This window comes from Vipera ursinii (assembly GCF_947247035.1).
Source record: "Vipera ursinii genome assembly, chromosome: 1".
NCBI lineage: Eukaryota > Metazoa > Chordata > Lepidosauria > Squamata > Viperidae > Vipera > Vipera ursinii.
In genome coordinates, this window is record NC_139512.1 from 283,307,855 (window position 1) to 283,334,813 (window position 26,959).

Sequence of the window (26,959 nt, forward strand, 5' to 3'; positions counted from 1 at the left end):
GAAGAGGTTGAGCCATTCAATACCAAAATGACAAGACTTTACCTCCATCTTATTGTTTTCATTGTAAATTGATCTATAATTTCAATAAACCATAATGAGCGATGTCAGACCACAGCCAATAAAAAGGATAGGACATACTGTGTTCAGAAATATACATAGCTTATTTTCCATTTTTATTGAAATACATTGTAAATCATCATTGAAACTTAGAACTCAAAATTAAAGCTTCCTATCTATTTGTACTTCAAGACTCATTCCATTGGTTTATTTCCACTGCAATGACAAATAGCCATTACTTATTTTGTGAACTGTCAACTACAAACCAGCCAATTTCTTAATGAAAACAACCTTTTCTAACAGGATGAATGTGAAAATTCTAGATTCTTGAATGAGTGAACGTCTTCTCAGATATGAACGCCATATTCCACCCAACATAGTGAAGAGTATTTTTTAAAAAATGTGCTTCGTTTGCCTTTTTACTAACCTGTATGTTTCAAACATGCTAATCTTTTATTTCAATTTCTCATCAAAGAAACTAAAGAATCGGTGCCTGGATGGGATGATCCCACTATAGAGTTCCATAGTTATATAATGGAATAAACCATACATTCTGTGTTTCTAATTCCATTCCACGCCTGGTTTTGCCCAAACTCTCCTGGTTTGTTAAATTATATTTCAAAGTAATTAGTCCTTTGAACCAGACTGTATTACCATTACTTACATTCTACTTCAGGATATCAATCATTCTAAGGCAGCAACCAAAATGAGCACAATGAAGAATAAGTGACGAGGATCTCTCCCATAAAGCAACCAATGGTAATACAAAAGCAAATTCACCTAAAGCAGACATGTCAAACACAAGGCCCCGGGGCCGGATGCGGCCCGCGAAGTGGTTTCATGTGGCCCATGAAGCCATCCTGGAAACAGTGAGGGAACGGCCCCCACTGCCTTGGCCCTGGCCCACCCTCCTTCTGCCAGAGACCCTCAGATCTGTCCCACTCCTGCCCAGGCCCCCCATAGGCAACCTTGATGAGAACAATGTAGAGCTGGCCACGCCCACCCAGTAGGCCTTAGGCATTCTAGCCACGCCTACCCAGTAGGCCACGCCCACCCTGGCCATACTCACCCAGCCCCCTGAGGGCAACCGCAATGCTGATGCCCTCAATGAAATTGAGTTTGACACCCCTGACCTAAAGCATATTCGGACAGGCTCTTAAGATCCTTTACCAAGGGTGGCAATGGGAATGGTTTCAGGAATGGGTGGAGAAAAATAAACAATGGAAACAATTTATCACTTGATTCTTTAGTGAATCTATCATGTCTATCATGATTTGATTTTTTTTTCTTCATTTCAAAGTTCAAGTAAAATAATCACCTGTTTAGTCTCAGATTGATTTTATATTCTTATTCTATAACTGATGGTGGAAGTTCAAACAATGGCAATCATTATCATCAGTTGAATATAAAATGTGAGAAAAAATTATGATATGGAAGAAAATTATCTCACTGCTTAAGCCTTGCAGACATTAAACAGAATTGGAAATGTCCTGCTTCCAGATGAACTCTTCAACATAGTACTTTCCTAGATCACAATTCACAGCACATGTGTAGACAGCCAGTGTTCCCCAGTCAATACTTTCTCCAAGACTGTCGACGTTTAAGTGAGCTAGAAGTTGCGGCATCACCTTAAACAGACAAAATACTTTAAGTGAGCTTTTAAAACTAAGTTGTCAAATCACTTTAATCCATAACCAGAAAGCTCAGTGTATTACTGTATTATCAATTTTTAAAACATCCAAGAGAAAAGTAGACAGAGAAACTGTGTTAAAAAGAAGCTTCATGGCCTTTAATGTGCAGTTTCGCAAATATCCATACCTGGAATTCAAATATTCTTTTACTACCACACTGACAGTTGGGAATATCTGTGTCTTGAGGAATATTTAGCCCTGAAATCCAGATGGGCCCTTCTCCATTTCTGCAGTATCTGATAACCTGAAATTCAAGAAGAATCAGAATTGAAAATAAAATTATGTACCGTATATACTTGAGTATAAGCCGACTCGAGTATAAGCCGAGACCCCCAATTTCACCCCCAAAAACTGGAAAAAGTTATTGACTCGAGTATAAGCCGATCCGCCGTTCTGCAAGCCTCTGCCGCCAGCAGAGGCTCGATCCGCCATTTTGCAAGCCTGAATACACAGGAATACCCTGTGTAGCCGCGGCTCGTCGGCAGGTCTCCGTTCCTCCTGCCGACCTTTGGGGAGGTTTGGGCGCCTCCCCAAACCTCCCCAAACCTCGGCAGGTCTCCGTTCCTCCTGCCGACCTTTGGGGAGGTTTGGGCGCCTCCCCAAACCTCCCCAAACCTCGGCAGGTCTCCGTTCCTCCGCGCAGACCTGCCGACCTTTGGGGAGGTTTGGGCGCCTCCCCAAACGTCCCCAAACCTCGGCAGGTCTCCGTTCCTGTTTGGGGAGGTTTGGGCGCCTCCCCAAACGTCCCCAAACCTCGGCAGGTCTCCGTTCCTCCGCGCAGACCTGCCGACCTTTGGGGAGGTTTGGGCGCCTCCCCAAACGTCCCCAAACCTCGGCAGGTCTCCGTTCCTGTTTGGGGAGGTTTGGGCGCCTCCCCAAACGTCCCCAAACCTCGGCAGGTCTCCGTTCCTCCGCGCAGACCTGCCGACCTTTGGGGAGGTTTGGGCGCCTCCCCAAACGTCCCCAAACCTCGGCAGGTCTCCGTTCCTGTTTGGGGAGGTTTGGGCGCCTCCCCAAACCTCGGCAGGTCTCCGTTCCTCCGTGCAGACCTGCCGACCTTTGGGGAGGTTTGGGCGCCTCCCCAAACGTCCCCAAACCTCGGCAGGTCTCCGTTCCTGTTTGGGGAGGTTTGGGCGCCTCCCCAAACCTCCCCAAACCTCGGCAGGTCTCCGTTCCTGTTTGGGGAGGTTTGGGCGCCTCCCCAAACCTCCCCAAACCTCGGCAGGTCTCCGTTCCTGTTTGGGGAGGTTTGGGCGCCTCCCCAAACGTCCCCAAACCTCGGCAGGTCTCCGTTCCTCCGCGCAGACCTGCCGACCTTTGGGGAGGTTTGGGCGCCTCCCCAAACGTCCCCAAACCTCGGCAGGTCTCCGTTCCTGTATGGGGAGGTTTGGGCGCCTCCCCAAACGTCCCCAAACCTCGGCAGGTCTCCGTTCCTCCGCGCAGACCTGCCGACCTTTGGGGAAGTTTGGGCACCTCCCCAAACGTCCCCAAACCTCGGCAGGTCTCCGTTCCTGTTTGGGGAGGTTTGGGCGCCTCCCCAAACCTCCCCAAACCTCGGCAGGTCTCCGTTCCTCCGTGCAGACCTGCCGACCTTTGGGGAGGTTTGGGCGCCTCCCCAAACGTCCCCAAACCTCGGCAGGTCTCCGTTCCTGTTTGGGGAGGTTTGGGCGCCTCCCCAAACCTCCCCAAACCTCGGCAGGTCTCCGTTCCTGTTTGGGGAGGTTTGGGCGCCTCCCCAAACCTCCCCAAACCTCGGCAGGTCTCCGTTCCTCCGCGCAGACCTGCCGACCTTTGGGGAGGTTTGGGCGCCTCCCCAAACGTCCCCAAACCTCGGCAGGTCTCCGTTCCTGTTTGGGGAGGTTTGGGCGCCTCCCCAAACGTCCCCAAACCTCGGCAGGTCTCCGTTCCTCCGCGCAGACCTGCCGACCTTTGGGGAGGTTTGGGCGCCTCCCCAAACGTCCCCAAACCTCGGCAGGTCTCCGTTCCTGTTTGGGGAGGTTTGGGCGCCTCCCCAAACCTCCCCAAACCTCGGCAGGTCTCCGTTCCTCCGCGCAGACCTGCCGAGGTTTGGGGAGGTTTGGGGAGGCGCCCAAACCTCCCCAAAGGTCGGCAGGAAGAACGGAGACCTGCCGAGGTTTGGGGAGGTTTGGGGAGGCGCCCAAACCTCCCCAAAGGTCGGCAGGTCTGCGCGGAGGAACGGAGACCTGCCGAGGTTTGGGGAGGTTTGGGGAGGCGCCCAAACCTCCCCAAACAGGAACGGAGACCTGCCGAGGTTTGGGGAGGTTTGGGGAGGCGCCCAAACCTCCCCAAACGTCGGCAGGTCTGCGCGGAGGAACGGAGACCTGCCGAGGTTTGGGGAGGTTTGGGGAGGCGCCCAAACCTCCCCAAACAGGAACGGAGACCTGCCGAGGTTTGGGGAGGTTTGGGGAGGCGCCCAAACCTCCCCAAACGTCGGCAGGTCTGCGCGGAGGAACGGAGACCTGCCGAGGTTTGGGGAGGTTTGGGGAGGCGCCCAAACCTCCCCAAACAGGAACGGAGACCTGCCGAGGTTTGGGGACGTTTGGGGAGGCGCCCAAACCTCCCCAAAGGTCGGCAGGTCTGCGCGGAGGAACGGAGACCTGCCGAGGTTTGGGGAGGTTTGGGGAGGCGCCCAAACCTCCCCAAACAGGAACGGAGACCTGCCGAGGTTTGGGGACGTTTGGGGAGGCGCCCAAACCTCCCCAAAGGTCGGCAGGTCTGCGCGGAGGAACGGAGACCTGCCGAGGTTTGGGGAGGTTTGGGGAGGCGCCCAAAGCTCCCCAAACAGGAACGGAGACCTGCCGAGGTTTGGGGACGTTTGGGGAGGCGCCCAAACCTCCCCAAAGGTCGGCAGGTCTGCGCGGAGGAACGGAGACCTGCCGAGGTTTGGGGAGGTTTGGGGAGGCGCCCAAACCTCCCCAAAGGTCGGCAGGTCTGCGCGGAGGAACGGAGACCTGCCGAGGTTTGGGGAGGTTTGGGGAGGCGCCCAAAGCTCCCCAAACAGGAACAGAGACCTGCCGAGGTTTGGGGACGTTTGGGGAGGCGCCCAAACCTCCCCAAAGGTCGGCAGGTCTGCGCGGAGGAACGGAGACCTGCCGAGGTTTGGGGACATTTGGGGAGGCGCCCAAACCTCCCCAAACAGGAACGGAGACCTGCCGAGGTTTGGGGACGTTTGGGGAGGCGCCCAAACCTCCCCAAAGGTCGGCAGGTCTGCGCGGAGGAACGGAGACCTGCCGAGGTTTGGGGACGTTTGGGGAGGCGCCCAAACCTCCCCAAACGTCGGCAGGTCTGCGCGGAGGAACGGAGACCTGCCGAGGTTTGGGGAGGTTTGGGGAGGCGCCCAAACCTCCCCAAACAGGAACGGAGACCTGCCGAGGTTTGGGGACGTTTGGGGAGGCGCCCAAACCTCCCCAAAGGTCGGCAGGTCTGCGCGGAGGAACGGAGACCTGCCGAGGTTTGGGGAGGTTTGGGGAGGCGCCCAAACCTCCCCAAACAGGAACGGAGACCTGCCGAGGTTTGGGGAGGTTTGGGGAGGTGCCCAAACCTCCCCAAAGGTCGGCAGGAGGAACGGAGACCTGCCGAGGTTTGGGGAGGTTTGGGGAGGCGCCCAAACCTCCCCAAAGGTCAGCAGGAGGAACGGAGACCTGCCGAGGTTTGGGGAGGTTTGGGGAGGCGCCCAAACCTCCCCAAAGGTCGGCAGGAGGAACGGAGACCTGCCGAGGTTTGGGGAGGTTTGGGGAGGCACCCAAACCTCCCCAAACTTCGGCAGGTCTGCGCGGAGGAACGGAGACCTGCCGAGGTTTGGGGAGACGCCCAAACCTCCCCAAACGTCGGCAAGTCTCCGTTCCTCCGCGCCCTGCCTGCCTGCTTCTTTCCGCTGCGGAAAGAAGCAGGCAGGCAAGGCGCGGAGTTTGGGGAGGTGCGCGCGCACCTCCCCAAACCTCCCCAAACTTCGGCAGGTCTCGGACGGCGGTGGCTTGGGAGAGGTGCGGGCGATCCCGGAAGCACCAAAGCCTCGGCCGCGCACAAGTCCTCGGTAAGTTTTTTTTGTTGACTGGAGTATAAGCCGAAGTGGAATTTTTCAGCCCAAAAAGTGGGCTGAAAAATTCGGCTTATACTCAAGTATATACGGTACATTTTATAGTATATATATATATATGGAGTATATATCATATGAACTAAGAGATTCTTCTCTCTCTCAATTGACAAAAGTATCTTTTATTAAATGCCCATTTCTATGTACCATGTACTTACTTAAGGTGCAAGATTGTATGAGGCATGCTTCCACTAAAGTAATTAACATCTTGGTAGTTTTCCCCCAAACCTGCCCTAGTTTCTAAGTCATTGTAAAAGGTTAATAAGTGCATCGCTCCCTTGCATTCTATCCTTCTATGTGCATGGCTTAACATGAATATGGAACCTTTGCTATTTATCTATCTATAAAAGCCATACTTTGAAACCAACGCTTTTGGGTTTCAGATTCCAATTTCAGTAAATGGAAATACAACCAGCCCAAGATTGCATGATTCACATGACTTACTTTCTTGGTTAAGATATAGTTGAAGGATGAAGCATAGTACGCACCCCTTTGTTGACTTTTTGCACTGATTTAGCATGTTGTGAATATGCCCTTGTCTTACTAGTATTTCCATGCAAAACAGTACTAACGGATCAATTCCTAACATCCAATTCTTTTAGTCAGGTTTCTTTTAACTTGTTGCTAGTTTCCAACTACCGTAATCATTTTGGTAGCATGAAGTAGAAAATGAATTCAAAGTGACAAAATTCTGGGCTGGATTATTAATATCCCATTCCCATAGTAATAAACCAGTATAAAACATTAATGGACATGAAAAATACATTTAAAATACCTGTTCTGGTTCCAAAGATACTCTTTCTTTGAATATTTGAAAAATTCTATCTTCCTGAGTTTCATGTTTTGCCATCATCTCCAAGGACATCTCCTCTAATAATTCAGAAGCTTCATCTGGGGGGGGGGGAAACCCATACAATAATTAAATTGTAAGACTGCAATTTGTAAAAAAGGGTTTTGGCTTAGTCTCTCAGGGATGAATCAGTATTCATGAAATTTGATTTTAAAAATATCTATCAATGAAAAATATTGTATCCATCTTAGAAGCCTGCAAAAAAAGGGGGAGAGAATGAGATCTGCATTGTGGAGGGCAAGACCGCAAATTGATGTTACAAGAATTTCCTTTTTTTTGTCTGAATTGGGATAGGAGAATCCATCTTACAGCTTCTGTTACAGGTATATGTACTTTCAATGTCAAAATGAGAGGAAAACGAACCAGATGTTTTTCGCAATTATACTCCAATACAGTTCTGATGCAACATACTTATATGTCTGAGACTAACTGTTACTTTCATTTCATTTCATTTCATTTCTTATATTTGTATACCGCCCTTCTCCCGAAGGACTCAGGGCGGTGAACAGGGCACATATAAAAATACAGAATACAAAAATTAAAAAAAGAATTAAATAAGCAAAGTCTAAGTTAAAAACTTTGGAAAAAAGCTCTGTCATTTGGAAGCTAGGGGGCGGATCTATACATTCTTTAATGCAAGATATACTTGAATTTAAAATAAACGTTAAATTAAGAAACAGCTTGAAATATGGGCATTCATTCATAATTCTTACCTAGATTACCTGTGGTTGTATCCTCATTTTTGTCTAAATCTTCCTGCTCTGTGTCACTGACAGCAGCAGAATCCAACTCCTCATGTTCTCTTACAATTTCATACTCGGGGAAGAGAAATTTATGATCCGGAATTACATCTTCTATAAAACAAGAAGCCAGTATCTTCATTTACTTTCTCCTAGATTTTATGATTACACATTTATCAGAGGGTGGAGAAAAGGCAGGAACTTTCCAGACAATCCCCATTCTCTATTTGCAATGATACTGACTATATACCGTGGCTTTAACTGCACAGTTACAGCCTTAAACAAAAAATTTCAAATGGATTTTTTTCACGTTATCTATTCCACCCTCTCCCAGCTACTTTTTGTGCTTTCGCTTACGGGCTCATTTGTATCTCTGGGAAGTTAATGAGAACAGGGGAGGGGGGGGAAACGACTTGATTCTAGCATCTTTGTCAAGCTGTCCTTGTTGGCAACTAATCTGTTCTCCATAAATGACAGTCCTTTTCACCAAATAGTTTTTTTTCTCAGTTCTCTCTGAGAGTCCTGCCTACTCCTGCTGGGTCTCCTCCCTGACATGTACAGAATTGTCAGTCCACACCATGTTCAACAATATCCTCCTCTTCTACTGAATACTTCTGCTCTTTTATTTGGTTAGAATTAGGAGACGGATGTTTTAATTAAGCATGATGCTTCTTGGTGCTTGTGGTAGTGGTGGGGAAACCCTTTAACTCTGAGACCACTGCATTATCTCACATCCATCAGGGCAAATCTCTCTGACACAAATATGCCTTTGTGGGGTTGTGAAACAAATCTTAAAATTACTAGGCAGCAAATGTGGATTACATTCAGAACCGTACTAAGCCAAATATGGTTTATTTGCCTCCTATATGGTACGTACGACCCTTATATCCTTTAAATTTCTGGGAGTCTACCTCTGTGAAGATCTGACCTGGAAAGTTAACACAACCCAGGTGGCTAGAAAGGCCCAACAGAGGCTTCACTTTCTTAGGGTCTTGCGGAAGAACAGGGTAGAACAACGGCTAATGACCCTCTCTACTATAGAGAGCGTCCTCTCGTATGGTATTGTGGTTTGGTATGCTGGTCTGACAGCCGCAGACAGGAAAGTATTACAGAGGGTGGTGAGCACAGCACAAGACATTGTGGGCTGTTCCCTGACACCACTGGATGACATCGCCAGGGCTCGTTGCCTTGGAAGAGTGAGGAAGATTCTCAAGGATGACTCACACCCTGGACGGTATCTCTTTACTCTCCTACCATCCGGTAGGAGATATAGGAGTATAGCCAGCCGTACCAACAGGCTGAAAAATAGCTTTTATCCGTGGGCTGTTAGGCTTTTAAATGGGACATAATCTCTGTGAACTTATGCAGAATTGACTTGGGAGGCCGGTGTGTGGTGTAGTTGGTTCACATGGTGTGGTAGGATGGAGGGTTTGTTGTCACTGTGTGTTGGGGGGAGAGAGCAGGGGGGAGGCTCAGCTAATCTCAATGTACACATGTTGTACTTTGACAATAAAGGTTTATTATTACGGTATATCTTAAAAATGATGACTTCTGACCTAGAATGATGTATGAGCCAAATCAAGTAACCTAAAAAAGCCCCACAGTACATATATTTAAGTGAACAATGGATTTATGTTTTAAAGAATGAAGATAGGTCCGAAAAACCTCAAAGCAAACTACCATTTTGGCTAAAGCTCCCAAATGAACAACCAGAAGGCATAATTGGGGCAGCAGAAAACAGGGCCCCATAGCATAGCAGGGCCAACTGGAGTTGACAATGCTAAAACTAGCATTTTTGCTTTTTTAAAAAAATAAACATGTTACTATAAACAAAATATTTATAAAACCACTAGTTGAGCCATTAGCTAGAGATGTAGATAACTCTGTTCATTATTTTTCCTCCATAAATCTTTATTTTAAAGAACTTGGTGCTTATTCTAAGAAAGATACCAACAGACGGTATTAAAAAGACATTGCCATATAAAATTATTAATCCACTTTCAATCCTTTACAATCAACATAGAAAATAAACTCTCTTAGAATCAAGAGTGCTAATGCACACAAATCAAAGGACTGTGTATCTTCCAACATACATTCTTGTATTTATTGTATTCTATATTATTATTTTGGTGAGCTCTTAAAATTCAAGGGTATTTCTAGCTACCTACCAGGCTGCAAGCACGATACGTTATGTCCCGCTTTCCAATCTTTGATCTGATGGTCTTTGCTACAATAATGAGCCTTATGACATTTGGAACATGTGCTGGGTCCCAAGCAACCACAGACTCTGCAAAGCATAGCTCCACATTTTAGCTGCAGATTCACAGAAGGTAATTCTTCCAAAGGTGGTTCTTCAGGCGGTGGATTATAAGAGTAAGTATCATTCTTTCTTGGAAGCTGATTCCTAAAAACTTAAATGAGAAAAAAAATATTATCTAACAGAAATGAGTACAGTACGACATACTACTCTTATGTCATTCTAGTTTAGTCTCTGACCACACTGTGCCAAAACAGAACACTGAGGTGCCGTGGGATTAACATTTGTGCATTCGAAGCCCATTTAATTTTTGAAGGCCCTGTAGAAAAAATGTCAAGAGTGTAGTATAATAGAATAGGCAGCATATAAATGAAATGTTTAGAAGGCGAGATCTGTATCATGGCAGGTTGAAACCTGGGGAGAACCATCTGGATAAGGAAAGCTGTGCATTCTTTGAGGAGCTGGCCAAAATTCTTGGTAAGCAAGGAAGCAAGTTGTGGATGCTCTACTGCTTAAGAAAGTCTGGGCAGCTCACAAGACATGTGATCATGTTCCTTTATAAAGGAGTTGCTAGGTGGCATTTCAAAGAACTCCTTTAAAACTTAAGACGTATCAGCTGCTCTTTTTTTTTTGCTCTTTCAGATGTTTAATATATAACCAAGACATAGTTTCACACAATTATTTAAAGCATTTATATATTGGTCTCTGCGGTGTAGTTATATTCCAAGGCAACAGTTTTATGGGTGCTTAACTTTTAATATCACAACCTGTGTCCCATTCCAGACAATTCACTTCTGGGAAGGCAGGCAAAGTGAAAGGGTCTGGGAGAAAAATCAATGATCCAGAGCGTTCAGAAACCCCCTCTACAATGGGCCCATTTCTATAAACCTGAATTAGTAAACATTTATGAATTAACTCCAAAAGAGGTCATGATAATGTACTGTCGCACCTGAGGAGCTGCAGTAGTCTCCTTTAATGTGCTCATATTGATCTACATCAATAGGCTACGCTGGAGTTCAGGAAAAAAAGTCATGTTTTATTAGAAAAAAGGGCCATAAGTGGTAGAAATGCTTTGCACATAAAAGGTCCGCTGTTAATCTCTGAGCACAGAAGGTGCTTCATCAATGGAGATTTTTTTTTTAAAAAAAGGTTGAATCACCTTCTGTTTGAAATGGTACAGGGTCTCCTAGGAACTGTAAGATTGAAGAAGACAGAAGTTACAAGTTAGACTAGAAGACCTCCAAGGTTCCCTCCAACTCTGTTAATTCTGTACAGTCTTTTTGCATTTTGAAACCTCACTAACTTGATTTTATTGCCACCTATTTACAAGCCACTCCCGGACAGCTGTTTTCCTTCTCAGGAGGCAACCTCGCTGCACACTCCCTCGGATGTTAAGTTACACAATAATAATAATAATAATAATAATAATAATAATAATAATAATAATAATAATAATAATAATAATAAAACCTTTATTGTCAAAGTACATGTGTACATTGAGATTAGCTGAGCCTCCCCCCCCTGCTCTCTCCCCCCAACACACAGTGACAACAAACCCTCCATCCTACCACACCATGTGAACCAACTACACCACACACCGGCCTCCCAAGTCAATTCTGCATAAGATTATGTCTCATTTAAAAGCCTAATAGCCCACGGATAAAAGCTATTTTTCAGCCTGTTGGTACGGCTGGCTATATTCCTATATCTCCTACCGGATGGTAGGAGAGTAAAGAGATACCGTCCAGGGTGTGAGTCATCCCTGAGAATCTTCCTCACTCTTCCAAGGCAACGAGCCCTGGCGAGGTCATCCAGTGGTGTCAGGGGACAGCCCACAATGTCTTGTGCTGTGCTCACTACCCTCTGTAATACTTTCCTGTCCGCGGCTGTCAGACCAGCATACCAAACCACAATACCATACGAGAGGACGCTCTCTATAGTAGAGAGGGTCATTAGCCGTTGTTCTACCCTGTTCTTCCGCAAGACCCTAAGAAAGTGAAGCCTCTGTTGGGCCTTTCTAGCCACCTGGGTTGTGTTAACTTTCCAGGTCAGATCTTCACAGAGGTAGACTCCCAGAAATTTAAAGGAGGAAACTGCTTCGGCTGCCCCCTCCGCCTGCGAGTGGGACGCTCGAGCTGTGCAGTCACAATCGGGCAAACGCGGAGAAGGGTTGCGCCCCCCGGCTCTTTCTCGGGTCGCAGCTGCCGCTTCTTGCAGAAGACCATCCCCACCCACGTGCAGCAGCGTCCCCTCACCTCTCAGGCTGCCCGGGGCTGGGCCGGCGGGGCGGTAGCAAGAAGGCTGGCGGCAGCCGAAGAGGAAGAGGGTCCTGTGGAAGGCCTCGGGCCGCTCTTGCACCGGCGCGTAGAGCTGCAAGAGGAACGCACACGGCTGCCCGCACACGCCGCACCGCAGCTCGGAAGGCCCCGGCAAGCCGGCCTCGCCCAGCCAAGCCGGCCTGCCCCCGGCTTTGCAAGGGAACTGGTCACTGCGCAGCCGCCAAGGCGCCGCTTCTTCCACGAAGCCCAGCTCGACCTGCCGCGAGCCCATTTTCTTTTTTTCAGCAATCGGCGACAGCCGCCTCCAGAAGCGGCGGAAGATGTCAGGAGCCGGCGGGAGGAGCGAGCGCCTCTAGCGGGGCGGCGGAGTCTCTGGCCCGTCCGGGTCCCCGCTGCATGCACTTCGCAGTCGGTTCCCGGTTCAGGATGGAGCAGGTGCGGTGGGCAACTGTGGCCATTTTACGATTTGTGGCCTTCGTTAAGTCCCAGGATTCGTGAGTCGGCACGGCTTGGCTCAGGAATTCTGGGACTTTTTCAGTCCACAGGTCGTAAAGTTGCCCTGGTATAAAGCAGCGTTTCCCAACCTTAGGAACTTGAAGATGCGTGGACTTCAACTCCCAGAATTCCCCAGCCAGCATAGCTGGCTGGGGAATTCTGGGAGTTGAAGTCCACGCATCTTCAAGTTCCTAAGGTTGGGAAACGCTGGTATAAAGGAAGGCTCCGCTCTGTCCTGAGAGCAGTTTCCAAATCAAATCTGAAGGACGGCGGCCCGTCCCATAGATCGGGCTTGTGAATTGAGTAATCGGTTCGATACAGGGACTTTTGCTTTCTGATTCTAACTTCCATCCCGGGTAGGTTTTTTGGAGGGGGAAGGAAGACAGTCTTCTCGCTGCGGCAGCACGTGGTCTTCCGTTCCTGCGGAGTGGATTCTGCGATCACTTGAGATTTGGGGACCGTGAGGTTGCCTAGTCCGGTAATGAAAGGTCTGCAAGAAAACAGCCAAACTCAGAGAGAGCACTCGGGACCCCGCAGTTGTTAAGATCATCCTAACACCAACCGTGCGATTGAATCAGTATGAATTCTTTTGCAGTTCTCCTATTTACATCCCATTTTTTTAAAAAAGCATAGAATTTTACAGGAGAGCCGTGTTAGTCAGAAGTAGGCCTCCCCCCCCCCAAAAAAAAACCCCAGGAAGCAACACTTTTTAGTATAGTAAAAGGCGTATAGTAGGCTTTCATGAGCTACACTTCATCAGACAGCTCGCTTAAGTTATAAAAACTATTATCGGAGTCCTTCCAAAAATACAGTTTTCAAATTCCTGAGTGTAGATCAGGGGTCTTCAAACTTGGCCCTTTTATGACTTGTGGACTTCAACTCCCAGAATTCCTCAGCCTGGCTGAGGAATTCTGGGAGTTGAAGTCCACAAGTCATAAAAGGGCCAAGTTTGAAGACCCCTGGTGTAGATGTTGCCTTTATATCTGTAGCTATGGGAAATAAAGGTAGTACAGTAGCAAAAGGTGGCCATTTATTTTTCTTTTGAATGGAAGTAAAATAATGTTTACTTACCTTTCGAATAAAGTGAGGCTAAAAAAATGTTCCAAGATGACAGCAGCTCAGAGGCAGGAGGCTGGCTGGCCTCTTACATTTTGCCTTGTTACCAGTTGGAGAGCAAAGTGTTGATTCTGCAGACTGCCCTGCTCGCTCTTCAGCATTTCAAGCCTGGTTGTATGAAAGCTTCGCTGTAATTCTGTGTCAATTTTAAATTGTTTATAAGGACTGGAGTGAGAACTGGGGAACTGAAACAGCATGGAACTTTTTGGGCTTGCAGTATTTTTTCCACAAAGCACCTGGAATGTGCTACTCCCCCCATATTTAGAATTCTATTATTTTTTTTAATCCCATTTATATTCCGTCCTTCTCCGAAGACTCAGGGCGGCTTACAATTTTAAGCACAAACCAATGTGCTTAGCAATAGCCTTCATTCTATGTATATGCCTGCTTATTAGGGCTTTCAGCCCCCGCCAAGCGGCATTATTACAAAGTCAGCTTATTGCCCCCAACAATCTGGGTCCTCATTTTACCTACCTCGGAAGGATGGAAGGCTGAGTCAACCTTGAGCCTGGTGGGATGCGAACCTGCACTAATTGCAGGCATCTGGTGTTACTTAAGGAGGCATTAGCCTACTGCAAACTTTACTCAGGCTTCTAGTGTAGGGCCCTGAACTTGGTTGTTGTTTTTTGCAGACATTTCATTACCCAACCACGTAACATCATCAGTACTAGAAGAGAATGAGGTTTATTCTTTCTACATATGTGTGTGGTCTGCCCTGTCAGTGTTGGTGGGATTGTTTTTGGTGGTTCCTTGATTAAGCTGTTGTTTACAGTTCGATTCTTTGTGTTGGTAGTTTCTTTCTTGGGATATTGTTTACTGCTTGATTGTTGGTCTAGTATTGATCTTGGGTGTTCATCTCTGCTAATCTGGGTGTTGATTGCTGCTAAGGAGATGTTGTGATCTTTGAACTTTTTGATTGCTTTGAATGGTATGTTACCTCCCGTATAGATTACTGCAATGCTCTCTACATGGGGCTGCCCTTAAAGACCACCCGGAGGCTTCAGCTGGTGCAGAGTGCGGCTGCACGGGTAGTGATGGGAGCACCCCGATACTCCCATATTACACCCCTCCTGTGTGAGCTGCATTGGTTACAGGTTGCCCTCCAGGTGAGATTTAAGGTGCTGGTACTTACCTTTAAAGCCCTACATGGCTTAGGCCCGGGATACTTGCAGGACCATCTGCTGCCGGGTACGCTCCTCAGGGTACCGTCGGCTAGACAATGCCGGCTGGCGACCCCCAGGGGGAGGGCCTTCTCTGTGGGAGCGCCAGCCCTGTGGAACCAGCTCCCCCATGAGCTTCGGATGGCCCAAGATCTCCAGTCCTTTCGCCGCGGCCTCAAAACACTCCTTTTCTACCTGGCTGACCTGGACTGACAGGGATTTTAATTATGTTTTTAATTTTTTAACTCTAATTTTTAATTTTAATTTTAATTTATTGTACAGAGGCATTTAATTTGAATTTTATCTTAACTTCTGTATTTATTGTATGTTATTGTTGTTAGCCGCCCTGAGTCCTTCGGGAGATAGGGCGGCATATAAGTCCCAATAATAAATAAATAAATAAATTTATCTGGGTGTGTCTGTTGATCTGTTGATGAGTGGCAGGCATCCAGGAATTCTCTAGTGTTTTTGGACCTAATTTAGTCTAGGATGCTCATGGTTTCCCAGTTGAAACTATGGTGAAGTCTTATCAATTTCTTGTGCAATTAAGGAGTTTTCATCATGTCTTCTGCCAGTTGGTGTTCATAGATGTGCTCAGCTAATCTATCTTACATAATTGCTGTAATAGCCCTTATATTGTATGTTATAGATGACTCCTGTTTTTATTTTTGAAGCTGTTGAGTCTTTTGGTTTACTTAGACATTTTAGGGGACTTTAGTTGGTTTGTGTACTATGGTGATACCAAGTGGTTGTAATATTCTGTTGGTTGTTTCTGAGATGTTTTTCATGTATGGCAGTGATAATCTTTCATTGGCTCCTTGTTGGTTGTGCTGTAGTGGGCTAAGTGGTCAGGCATGTTTTGATAAGTTGCGTGGGTATTTATTTTGTTGGAAGGCGTTGTAGAGATTATCTGTTTCCTTTTTCTGACGTCCAGGGTTGCTGCAGTGTGTTTATGCTTGTCTGAATAATGTCCTTACGCAGCTTCTCTTGTGGGAGGTTGGATTATTTTCTAGTGGCACACTTGCTTAGTGTGGGTGGTTTTATGATAGCCTAATCTTTCTAATTTGCAGTCATTGCCTTTGCTGATGGCAATGTCCAGGAAGGGTAGTCCATTGTTTTCTTTTTTGTAATTTTTAGTCCTTTGAAGATGTTGCCGATAGCTTCATGTGTCTGCTCTAATTGTTCCTTTTTTATGACAAAGGTGTCATCTAGTTCTGCCATGGATTCTTTCACTAATTCTGGGTCTATGGATATAAAGAGTGCGGTGATGTTGAATAAAAGCATGATCTCATCTTCAAATATCAGGTCTTTGATTTTTTGGAAACACTGTAATGGGGAGTTGATAGAACATTTGCTCCCCTCTGTGAGATATTCTTTATTATAGGTAAAGCTAAAGGTTGCCCCGCACATGCGTGCTAGTCGCTTCCAACTCTAGGGGCCAGTGCACATCTCCGTTTCAAAGCCGAAGAGCCAGCGCTTGTCCAAGGACGTCTCCGTGGTCATGTGGCCGGCATGACTAGACGCCAAAGGCGCACGGAACGCTGTTACCTTCCCACCGTAGTGGTCCTTATTTTTCTACTTGCATTTTTATGTGCTTTCGAACTGCTAGGTTGGCAGAAGCTGGGACGAGTAACAGGCGCTCACTCTGTTACGCGGCACTCGGGATTCGACCCGCCAAACTGCCGACCTTCTGATCGACAAGCTCAGCATCCTAACCCACTGAGCCACTGCATCCCTTACATTCTTTATTATAGCCACTCTCAATATAAGTATTTTAGATTACCCGTGGAGCTGATTTCCTGATCTGCTCTATATAGTGGTACTAAACATACTATATGTTTAATACGTGACCTGTCCAAATTATGTTCTGTAACACTGGAAATCATATCAAATATATGAAGAGGCTGGTTTTGTCAAAAGCACCCAAGATCATGACATTAACATCTAAGTGCATACACGGAGAGATGCACTGTAGCAGCAAGCAATGCACACTCACATTACAACATAGTCTATGATACAACTCTGCCTCCACCTCTGCATAAAAGGATTTAAGAATTACAGGAGGCATGATGGTTATGAGCAGAAATCGAACAGGAAAGGACAGCTGATAGTGATCTGACCTACTATTGTGATGTGTTCCATTTCTGAAACCTAACAGCAAGGAAAGGAAAAAAAATGCCATGCACATTTAAGACTGTGTGCAACAACCGAGAACAGCAAGTAGCACACATTCCTCCTGTGTTAGTTTTTAATATTCCAAGAGTTGCAAATACCACCTTTTTAAAATCAGTTACATCATTAACATTTTGTGGGAATTAATTTCCATGAAACAGATTAATCTCTTCATAAATACAATGACAATAATATTTTTCTTTAAATATTGCTTTCAACTTTATATAACCTTGGCTTACTCTTTTTTTTCACAGCCACAAAATAACATATAAAAACAATCATTTTGTTATCATGACAAACATTTCAAATATTACCTTACTAATCAAATATTAATATCAGTCTGAAAGAAGGAGTCAGATGATATTTGCTGAAGGGAATTTGAATGTACAAAGACTCCTAAGCATTAACGCTGATAAAGTTCCTTAAGTGGTGGTGTAAACAGTTTGACTTCTGGAATTCTTCCCCACCACTGTGTAGCAAAAACATGTCAAGGTGGAAAAGGTATTTTTGTAGTCTTCAGTAACATTTTCCTCACTTGTGCCTCATTTCCAACCGGGCTCCACCGTTAACAGTGGACGTAAGACAAGCCATTCTAGCCTTCTCCAATTAAAGCCTTGCAGCCATTGCCTTCCTTACAGGTATCCTAGATTCTAAAAAACAAGGAATACAGTCTGCCAATAATTCTGAGCACAGAGAAGGAGAGATCGCAAGAAACATTCCAAAGCTTTTATAGAAACAGTGCGCACTGTTAAGTATGCATCTGAGAGAGACAGAAATATTTATTAAACTGAAATAAATTGTCAGAAGTGGTGACATTTTAGGTATCCATAAAAGTCACCGATTTCTATAGTTGATAAATTATGGGGAGTCACAAATAATTGTGAACAAATACACTTTTGTCTAGGTCACAGGGGTAGGCAACCTTGGCTCTTTTATGACTCGTGGACTTCAACTCCCAGAATTCCTGAGCCAGCATGGCTCAGCTTGGAAACCTCTCCCTTTCCCCTCAGCATGGCTGGCTCAGGAATTCTGGGAGTTGAAGTCCACGAGTCATAAAAGAGCCAAGGTTGCCTACCCCTGGTAGGAGAACGTATTTTATTCACTCTTGTCTTTAACTGTTTCTGTTAATAATGGTTGATTTAATAACATCCACTGAAACCACAATAAAGCTCCATTTCATTACAACTACTGAAAACGGTTTATTTTAATTCTGTACTTTGAGAACTGTAAAAATACAAAAATATAATACATTCTGCTTCCTGCTTTGAAAAACATAAGAGGCATACATCAGTTCCCTTACTCTACAGGATCAAATATTAATCCACTGTGAACCGTGTACAATAAGAAGCTAACTTTTACTGAACCAGAAAGTATTAGTTCATTTAAATTAGTACTCTGCCTGCACTGATAGGAAGTAAGATTTCCAAGATTTTATTTGGACTTTCCCCAGCTAAGACAAAAGCTTACAATAAAAAAAAATGCATTCATCGCATGTAAATTCTCTATAGCTGGACAGAGCCCTAAAGGTTTTTCCAGAATTTCTATAATTCTTCATCACTGCTAAGATCATTAGCATTTTTTAACTGTTATCAGTCACTGCCATTATCCAAGTCTATGAACTGTTTACCTGTTTTATCATGGAAGTCAAGTACTATTATAAAAATGGAATCATCTACCCAGACAAATTTTGAATTGTAATGAGTAGCCAATGTAGACAGAGAGGATGTTTAGCTCACACAATTGTCTCTCTCAAGGAGAAGTCTAACTCTGACTGATCTTAAATTTCCATAATGGACAGTCCCAGTTCCTTATTAGCTGGTCTATTAGAATCTAAGTAATCCAGCAGCTAAAGGTGAACATACAGTATATCTAAGGATATTTTACAAATTCATACTTTCCTTAGAGGTTGTACGGTAGGTTGCTTTACAAAAAAGTACTACTAGATCTGGGCTAAATATAGATAACACATCTTTTAACAACAAAGTGCCTCGTGGCACATTCATCATATTTGTAGCATGCCAGGCTACCACCGGAACCCACTAGAGAAAGACTATTCCCTGCTTTCTGCCACCAGTTTGACAAACGGGAGTAGTAGGTTTATTACAATTTTTTTTTAAAAAAACCCAGCACAAATGGAGCAAATAAGCCATTTTATGAAATGTGCAGGTAACATCCATTCCCCTGCCCCAACTTCTCTGTAATTCAGTATCTCCTACTGCATTCCTTTTCAAATTGTACTATAATTTCTAACTTGCAGTGTTGTTTTTATCAACAGCAAAACAAGTTTAAAAATCTAGACATAAAATTGTCTTAAGGTTCCCATCCCCAGATTCTTATATATCAGTTATGCAGATTTATTTATCAGGTCTTTAAATATGACCATCCCAAACTACAGGAACACAAGCAAAATGGTTTTGTTTTGATGGTAAATTCCACCCATCATTGACAGGAAAGAAAAAACAGGAAGAACGAACTAATGTTAGAATGTGAGTAGTATAGTAGGTCTGTGCCTATACACCGGTAAGGATGTTGGACACTGGCAACTGCCAACAAGGTGTTCCACCCTAATTTATGTGAATGACATAACAATTCAGTTAAAACTGGTTTTATTTGCATGGAATAAAATGAACCCTCTATATAAACGGAGTGATGCAATGAAAGGCTCTTCATTTAATTGGGGAGAGGGAAGATTTATAATTTATTCAGATGCATACTTACCAAACATTCCTGCAGTCTTAGTCAGAGACTCTTTATTTACTCTGTAAGTGAATCCATCCGTCCTGGGGGTGGAGGTGAGAAGGGGAAGAGAAAAACATTGAATGAGATTCGGTAATATCCAATCTTTATTGGGGGAAAAAGACTATGAAATGAATTCTCTATTCTGAGCATGTAAACATTAAAATTATTAATCTTCTTGCCACCAGTCCAAAAATTTTCAAACATTAAATGCTGAGGTACAACCTTTAGCACATTGATCAAGCTGGCAAAGCTTTTTACTGTTTGAAACGTGGAGCTTTAGTGTCTTTTTAAAAGAAAAATAATAATAACTATAACTGTTCATCATAATCTGCGGATAGTTAATTATTTAAAGAACAAACAGCACATAAAACATGTAACCTCTGAACTATTTTATGAAGCCATCAGAATCCCTGCCATACTTGTTGGTTCAGGTCAAGTAGTTATGTTGTCATTAGTTTAACTGTGCAAAATAATTAGATCAATGTGTTTTATTTATCTATTAATTTTATTAATTTTATATATTTTCCCTATAAAGTGGTTCTGGGAAGCTTACAAATTATAAACATCATACACTAGCAACTTTGAAGACCAACAGATTTTATTATAAGACTTACGTTAATGCCATATAATAACATTTGTTAGTCTTAAAAAATGAAGGATGAGGTTTTTGTGTTACTGTAGATCAGGGGTCTTCAAACTTGGCCCTTTTATGACTTGTGGACTTCGACTCCCAGAATTCCTCAGCCAGGCATGCTGGCTGAAGAATTCAGGGAGTCGAAGTCTACAAGTCATAAAAGGGCCAAGTTTGAAGACCCCTGCCGTAGATTAATATAACTTTCCTACAATGTTGTGCTCTTTACACTTATTCCAGGTATGTATTTGGCCAGAATACTTTGTAAATACAGCTTAGCCTGTGAAAGGCACTTATTTCTCCACAGGCAACATTTGCTACCTGATTTAAAGGTTTGGAATACCCCATCTGTTGTGTAGGTCATTTTGATACTGCCTGTCAAGGCTCATCTACGATATGGCCCCAAACTCTGTGGGGAATAAATACATCAACTCTTAGACTTTTGTCTTTCATGATATCATTATATATCTGTCAAATAATGGACATTTGTTCTCATACTGTGAGTCTTGCAATACTTATTTAAGCGTTTGCTCTGGCCTTCAAATTAGAACCACTGAAGAGAGTTGTCACATTTACTGACATGGAATTGCCAGATTCTCTAGATAGTACATCTGGTATTCCAGACTGTGGTAACATCAATAGTGGTAGAGTTCGCAAGAATTTTCCAGCAGTTCTCTTAAATATTTCCATTTCAGTCCAATCTATTAGATGTGCAGCCATATTTATAGGTACAGGAACACCTACTTATATGCAGTGCCTACTCAACACCTACATACTCAAGTCATAAGAAGGATATTCTTATGGATGTTGCCATGGATTTGCATTTAGTGTCAAAAAATGGTTGTGTCTTTTTTTCCACAAAACAAACCACGCTACAGGACAATTTGTCAAGAGAAGAAGTGAGCCCCTCCTTACAACAGTTTAAGATGGGGCTAAAAACCTATTTACACAGTCTTTCAATGTTTTATTGTAATTTTTATATTTTTTGTTAAAATTTGAATAATCATGTTCATGAATACTTGACTGTACAGTACACACTCAGAATCAAAAAGAGAACAAATGAATATAAATCTTTACCAAAAAAAAATTGTACAAATTTGCTACCTAATCTCCTTTATGATCAGTATACTGTACTGCAAACTATAATGTCTCCAAAACTGGGTGGAAAGTGAAAACGGGGCAAGGAAAGCTCCCTTCATGGGCAAAAAATGCTCATGATTTTAGCTACATACTAGAGTTCTTTATGTTTTGTATTTAGCACTGGATGCTCTGTGGAATGGTAATAACATCACACTCCTTCTTCTGAAAATTTTCTACTGTTAGGAGATTGATAGTAATTCATCTTCTTCATTGAGTTCCAGATATTCACAACTTGCCTCCAAAATTGTGAATGTTCCAACACTGGAAGTTTATAAGAAGAGATTGGGCAACCATTTGTCTGAAATGGTATAGGGTTTCCTGCTTCAGCAGGGGGTTGGACTAGAAGACCTTCAAGGTCCCTTCCAACTCTGTTATTCTGTTATATATACTCACGTTTTCATTTTGGCCACCATGCCTAGTCGCACAAAAGTAGCCAAAGCATTTTTCTGCATATCCGAAGACAGGATCTCGTAACACTGCGTGCTCCCTAAACAGGAGGAATGGGAGCAATGAAAAATGCAATCCTTCTATTTTAGAGCTAACGTCAGTATAACATTGTAATGTCCAAATCCCACACCTGTCTCCAGAAGCTGGGAAGCCAGGCTTCGGACTCCAAATACAAAGTGCTTCTCAGTAAAGGCTTCATTTGTTTCATTAAAAAGGTATTTGCAGATTATCTAAGAAAAACATTTCAACTGAAGTTACATCGGTGTTACTAAGCACATCACAAAATAGTCACAGTTCTTTTTACAGTAAGGTAGGCATACGGCAAAACTGAAAACATTTCAGCTGAAAAATACTTCTCAATATTTGAAAGAGGTGAAGCTGGTGATTAAGAGCTATTTTTTTTATTTTTTAAAAAATCAGTATTCCCAGTAAAGATATATATTTTTTCTTTCTTTTTTTAATGGAAATTTTCCCGTACTATGTACCTCAATCTGTTTCTGGAAATTTTACGTTACAGAGCACTTTGTAAACAAGAACTGGGTCTGTGTCATGAGTGATATAAAGATAAGTAAAAAGCCGGATAGGAAGAGGCTTGGTAAGAAAATTTCAGCCCTTCCATTCAATATTCATTTCACTGGATCATGAATGTACTATAATCCTATAACATAATAATACTCAATTATATCTAAAATAACAGCTTAGTGAGGTGATGTAATTTTATGTAAAAGGATGGGTGTGTTTCATTTTCCTCTCAACGTATCTGTGCTAACCAATGAGAGCACATTGGTAAATATTAAAGTTGCCTTGCTTAAATTAGAAAGATGATGGTGGAGGGAAGGGGTTATAATTCAATGAATCAACTTGAAATTTAACCTTTAAAGCCCTAAAACAGCTTCAAATATAGCCAGGAGAGGCCACATGGTGGCTCCCTGGTGATATTGGGAGTGAAGCTCCAAAACTAGGCAGCACAGCATGCAATTGTGGAAATTAAAGACCCAACCATCTGAAAAGTAACAAAACCACCTGCTCTCATTTGAAAATGTCGTAAATCAAGGCCGTCAATTGGGGGCCCTTCTTCAGATGCCTTGGGCATCATAAAGGAAAGGAAACCGAAGGCTTTTTTTTCATGGCATTGCCCTCAACTCTTCCCCAGGGAAATTCTCTCCTAACAGGATGAACTATAATTGCTGGGCAAAGAAAGACCTCTTTACTTGCCAGACGTCTAACCCAATACTAGATAATATTTCCACCCAGTAATTTTTTGGTTTGTTTCTTGCTTATCCATAAAACTCTGCAATCTTGCTTTATAGATGGACTTTGAGAATCTTCTTCCTTTCTATGCTCAGAAAGCATGTGTGTATTACAGACAAAAACTATTGGAATTAGGAGACAATATATTTACAATAAGAGTTAAAGATGGAAGCTCAGCACTGGCATGTAATAGTTATTATCATTCCCAACAAAAGGATGACCGCTAGTGAAAAGAATGTTGAAAAACTCATACCTGATAACCTTCTACAAATGGCTTAAACATCACACTCAAGAAAGTAATTATTGTACTTCCTTTCTCTGTGACAAAAATCTGCTGTGGTGTGTCTTGAATGGCCCCACATTTTGTAAGCAAGAAACAACCTTCTTCAAAATCCTAGAGATTAAATAAATCTGTTATTTTTTTTAATGGCTGTAAACCCAAATGTAACATCCACATTTTGTTCTAAAGTCAACCAATATACACAGAAGAGTAAAAAACAAATCTACAGATCATGTTAACATCTCAATATTATAAAAGTCCAGTAATGTGACAGCGAGATGGATGATTAGATAGATAGATAGATAGATACATAGATAGATAGATAGATAGATAGATAGATAGATAGATAGATAGATAGATAGATAATTACTTCAGTAACTGGAGAGGTGAGAAATCTGGAATCTAATCCTGAAAACCACTGGTCACATTTACTATTCTGAAAGTCCAGCTACCTCATTTGTGAAACAATACTCTAAACTAAGGGTTTCCAAACATGACATCTTCAACTCCCAGAATTCCTCAGCCAGCATAGTTGGAGCAGTTGAAATCCATGCATTTTTAAAGATGTCAAGTTTGAGAAAACATTGCTCTAACCCATAATAAAGCCAAGATGATATGGTGGAAATAGAACCCAATTATATCAAAACCTGCTTTTCAGGATAACAGACAATAGATATGACATGCACCCAGACTGGTACAATCTCTTTGCCAGAAGATGACTTCTGTTTTTTTTTAAAAATTCCTGTCTCACCTCTGCTAGGGTGTGAACAATTTCAAAACAGGAAATGGAAATGCAAGTTACATAGGTACTTTCAGTTTGCCACACAGCCCCACTTCTACTGTATACTTAGATCACATACACTTTTTGAATATTTGTTACACATATTGCACATCTACATTCTAACAGCACCTTAAAGACTAACCAAACCATTGTGGGCACGATTTGATATATTTTTATGAGGGAATTGAATTGCAGCATTACAAAATAATCCCCAAAACTCAGCAATGCAATGTGTGTTTCGCATGACATAAAGAATTTATATTTCTTTGTTTGTTTGTTTTACCAGGCTTATAAATCCCAACTGATTCTGAGCAACCTTCATAAACTGTATTAAACGGACAATACAAGTTCTAATAAAACAGCAGGGACATCAAATCATAAAAATAGCAATATATTGAATCAGAGAGGACTCTAATCTAATTTAACAATGCAGAGATTCAATACGAAGACAAAACCTTCCAATCAAAATGAATATGAACTACTGTCCAAAGTGGGCTGACAACAAAAAGAGGAATAGTTTGCAGACAGATAAGACCATGACATTTCTGGCCTCAATGGTGCCTACACCATTCATCCCCTTGAGAGGGGAAGGAGAAAGAGAGAGAATGCCTATGTGCCTGCTAACCAAAGATAGAAGGCTTTCTGTAACTATGAGCAAGATCTGGCTCAGAAAACATGCTGGTAAATAATCAGTTGCAAGTTTAGATATCAAACTACGTATATCTTCCAGCAGATTTCACCACTGGCTAAGTTGAGCTGCTGGGAGTTGTAGTGCAGCCCAAGTTCTCAACTCCTACTTAAATGATAAATAATGTACATCTCTCAGAATCCTCCAAGTATTTATTTTCTAGCCACAATGGTAGCTGCGACTGTTTTACATCCAATTATTTATACTGCAACGTTCAATCAGACTATTGCGTTACAACATTCTTCTTTCCCAGATAACACCGAATGAAGAATTATAAGCTAGAATGCACATGACCTAATTGGAATAACCTGTTTTCTGGGGTAGAAATCAGCTCCAGAAGGAGGGGACTCATATGCCCCACCCTTTCCAATACAACTTCAATACAAACCATCCCAGTGATGCCCTCGACGTATTGTCCCGTTGCCTGGAGGCAGTCCGGGTCTGGATGGGGAGGAACAGGCTTCGGCTCAACCCTGACAAGACTGAGTGGCTGTTCGTGCCGGCATCCCGGGAAATTCAGATTACTCCATCTCTTGCTATGGGGGGGGTGAGGTATTGCCCCCCGTAGATAGGGCGCGCAACTTGGGGGTCCTCCTAGACTCACAGCTCTCTTTAGAAGATCATATAGGAGCTGTGACTAGGGGGGCCTTTGCCCAGGTTCGCCTGGTGTGCCAGTTGCGGCCCTATCTGAACCGGGATGCCTTGCGTACAGTCACTCATGCGCTCGTGACCTCTCGTTTGGACTACTGTAATGCTCTCTACATGGGGCTGCCCTTGAAGACCACTCGGAAGCTCCAACTGGTGCAGAATGCAGCCGCGCGAGTTGTGTTGGTAGTCTCCCGATACTCCCATGTTACACCTTTGCTCTGCGAGCTGCATTGGCTGCCGGTTGCCCTCCAGGTGAGATTCAAGGTGCTGGTAATGACCTACAAAGCCCTACATGGCATGGGTCCGGATTACCTACGGCAGCACCTGCGGCCGGCGTCAACTTCCCTCCGTCCAGTGCGCTCCCACAGAGAGGGCCTCCTCAGGGTGCCTCCGATCAGAGAATGTCGATTGGTGGCCCCCAGGGGGAGGGCGTTCTCTGTGGGCACGCCAGACCTGTGGAACCGCTTGCCGGTTGAGCTCCGGATGGCCCCCGACCTCCGCTCCTTCCGGCGGGATCTAAAAACTTATTTATTTGAGCAATCCGGCCTGGTCTGATGGGTTTGGGGTTGGGTTTTTAATATGGTTTTAACTATTGTATAGATCGGGCATAAATTATTTAATTGTTTTTTAACTTTTGTACTTTGCTTTTTAATATTTATTGCCCTGTACACCGCCCTGAGTCCTTCGGGAGAAGGGCGGTATAAAAATTTAATAAATATAAATATAGTTACTGAGAACTTTTCTTGCAGCTTTGATTGGCTGCAGATTATCAACTCAGCAAAATATTGCTTATCTGAAACAAGTCCATTTTAACCCAAAATACAACCAATGAAAGTACTTTCCTATAACTACCTCGCTGCAATTAAGAATATTCACAATTTGGGTTTGGATGTAGTAGATTAACTTTTCATTTCCTCCATAATTTCATTGATACTCTTTCTGTGTCCATTGCAATCATTATGTAAATAGTCTGGATTTACGGTAATCAGATTATTGGTCAGATTATTTGGTCAGATTATTTATTGGTAATCAGATTATTGGTCAGATTATTTGTTTTGGGGACGGGAGGGAGCTAAAGGAACAAAGTATGTATACTAAACCTTCTGGAAGCTTAATCAACCTACTTTATATGTTTATTTTTCTAAAAATTGTGGAAAAATCATAGCTAAAAAACAGCAGCGTGATCAAGGAATGCTTCGGAATCATGCTTGTTATCAGATCACTTGTTCTCCTCCCACCCAATTCCTAGAATTCTGGGTCTTGCATTTGGGAGTTTTGCTCCCAACTGCTCTGTCAAACAAGCACAGTTTTTCCAGTGCAAAAGAGAGAGTTTGTCAAGAGTTTTCCATATCAAAATTAGAAAAAAAAGAGGGCACAGAACTTGAAATGAACTTGAACATTTTGGAACTGAGCACTCTGTACT

General features: G+C 43.5%; 2 protein-coding genes across 7 annotated transcripts in view; both read right to left on the reverse strand.

Annotated features, from left to right (window-relative positions):
* Positions 1-156: 156 nt before the first annotated feature.
* On the reverse strand, positions 157-12,365 carry PDCD2 (programmed cell death 2). Its single transcript, XM_083349227.1, has 6 exons — positions 11,965-12,365; positions 9,621-9,863; positions 7,426-7,566; positions 6,638-6,753; positions 1,876-1,992; positions 157-1,685 (listed from the first exon to the last, which is right to left on the reverse strand). The coding sequence occupies exons 1-6, from the start codon at positions 12,257-12,259 to the stop codon at positions 1,527-1,529; spliced, it is 1,071 nt and encodes a 356-aa protein (XP_083205353.1). The 5' UTR covers positions 12,260-12,365; the 3' UTR covers positions 157-1,526.
* A 4,618-nt stretch (positions 12,366-16,983) lies between these two features.
* The window catches only part of GNPAT (glyceronephosphate O-acyltransferase), a 44,043-nt gene continuing 34,067 nt past the window's right edge, over positions 16,984-26,959 (reverse strand). For 3 of the 6 annotated variants that reach the window (XM_083348817.1, XM_083348818.1, XM_083348819.1), the window contains exons 12-16: positions 23,393-23,533; positions 22,019-22,118; positions 21,835-21,928; positions 19,650-19,711; positions 16,984-17,581 (exon numbers count right to left, since the gene is read on the reverse strand). In XM_083348817.1, the coding sequence (XP_083204943.1) occupies positions 17,538-17,581; positions 19,650-19,711; positions 21,835-21,928; positions 22,019-22,118; positions 23,393-23,533 (441 nt within the window). In that variant the 3' untranslated portion in view covers positions 16,984-17,537. Of the gene's footprint in view, positions 17,582-19,649; positions 19,712-21,834; positions 21,929-22,018; positions 22,137-23,392; positions 23,534-26,959 lie in introns of those variants that run through there. The other 3 variants (XM_083348820.1, XM_083348822.1, XM_083348821.1) reach the window with 3 other exon arrangements.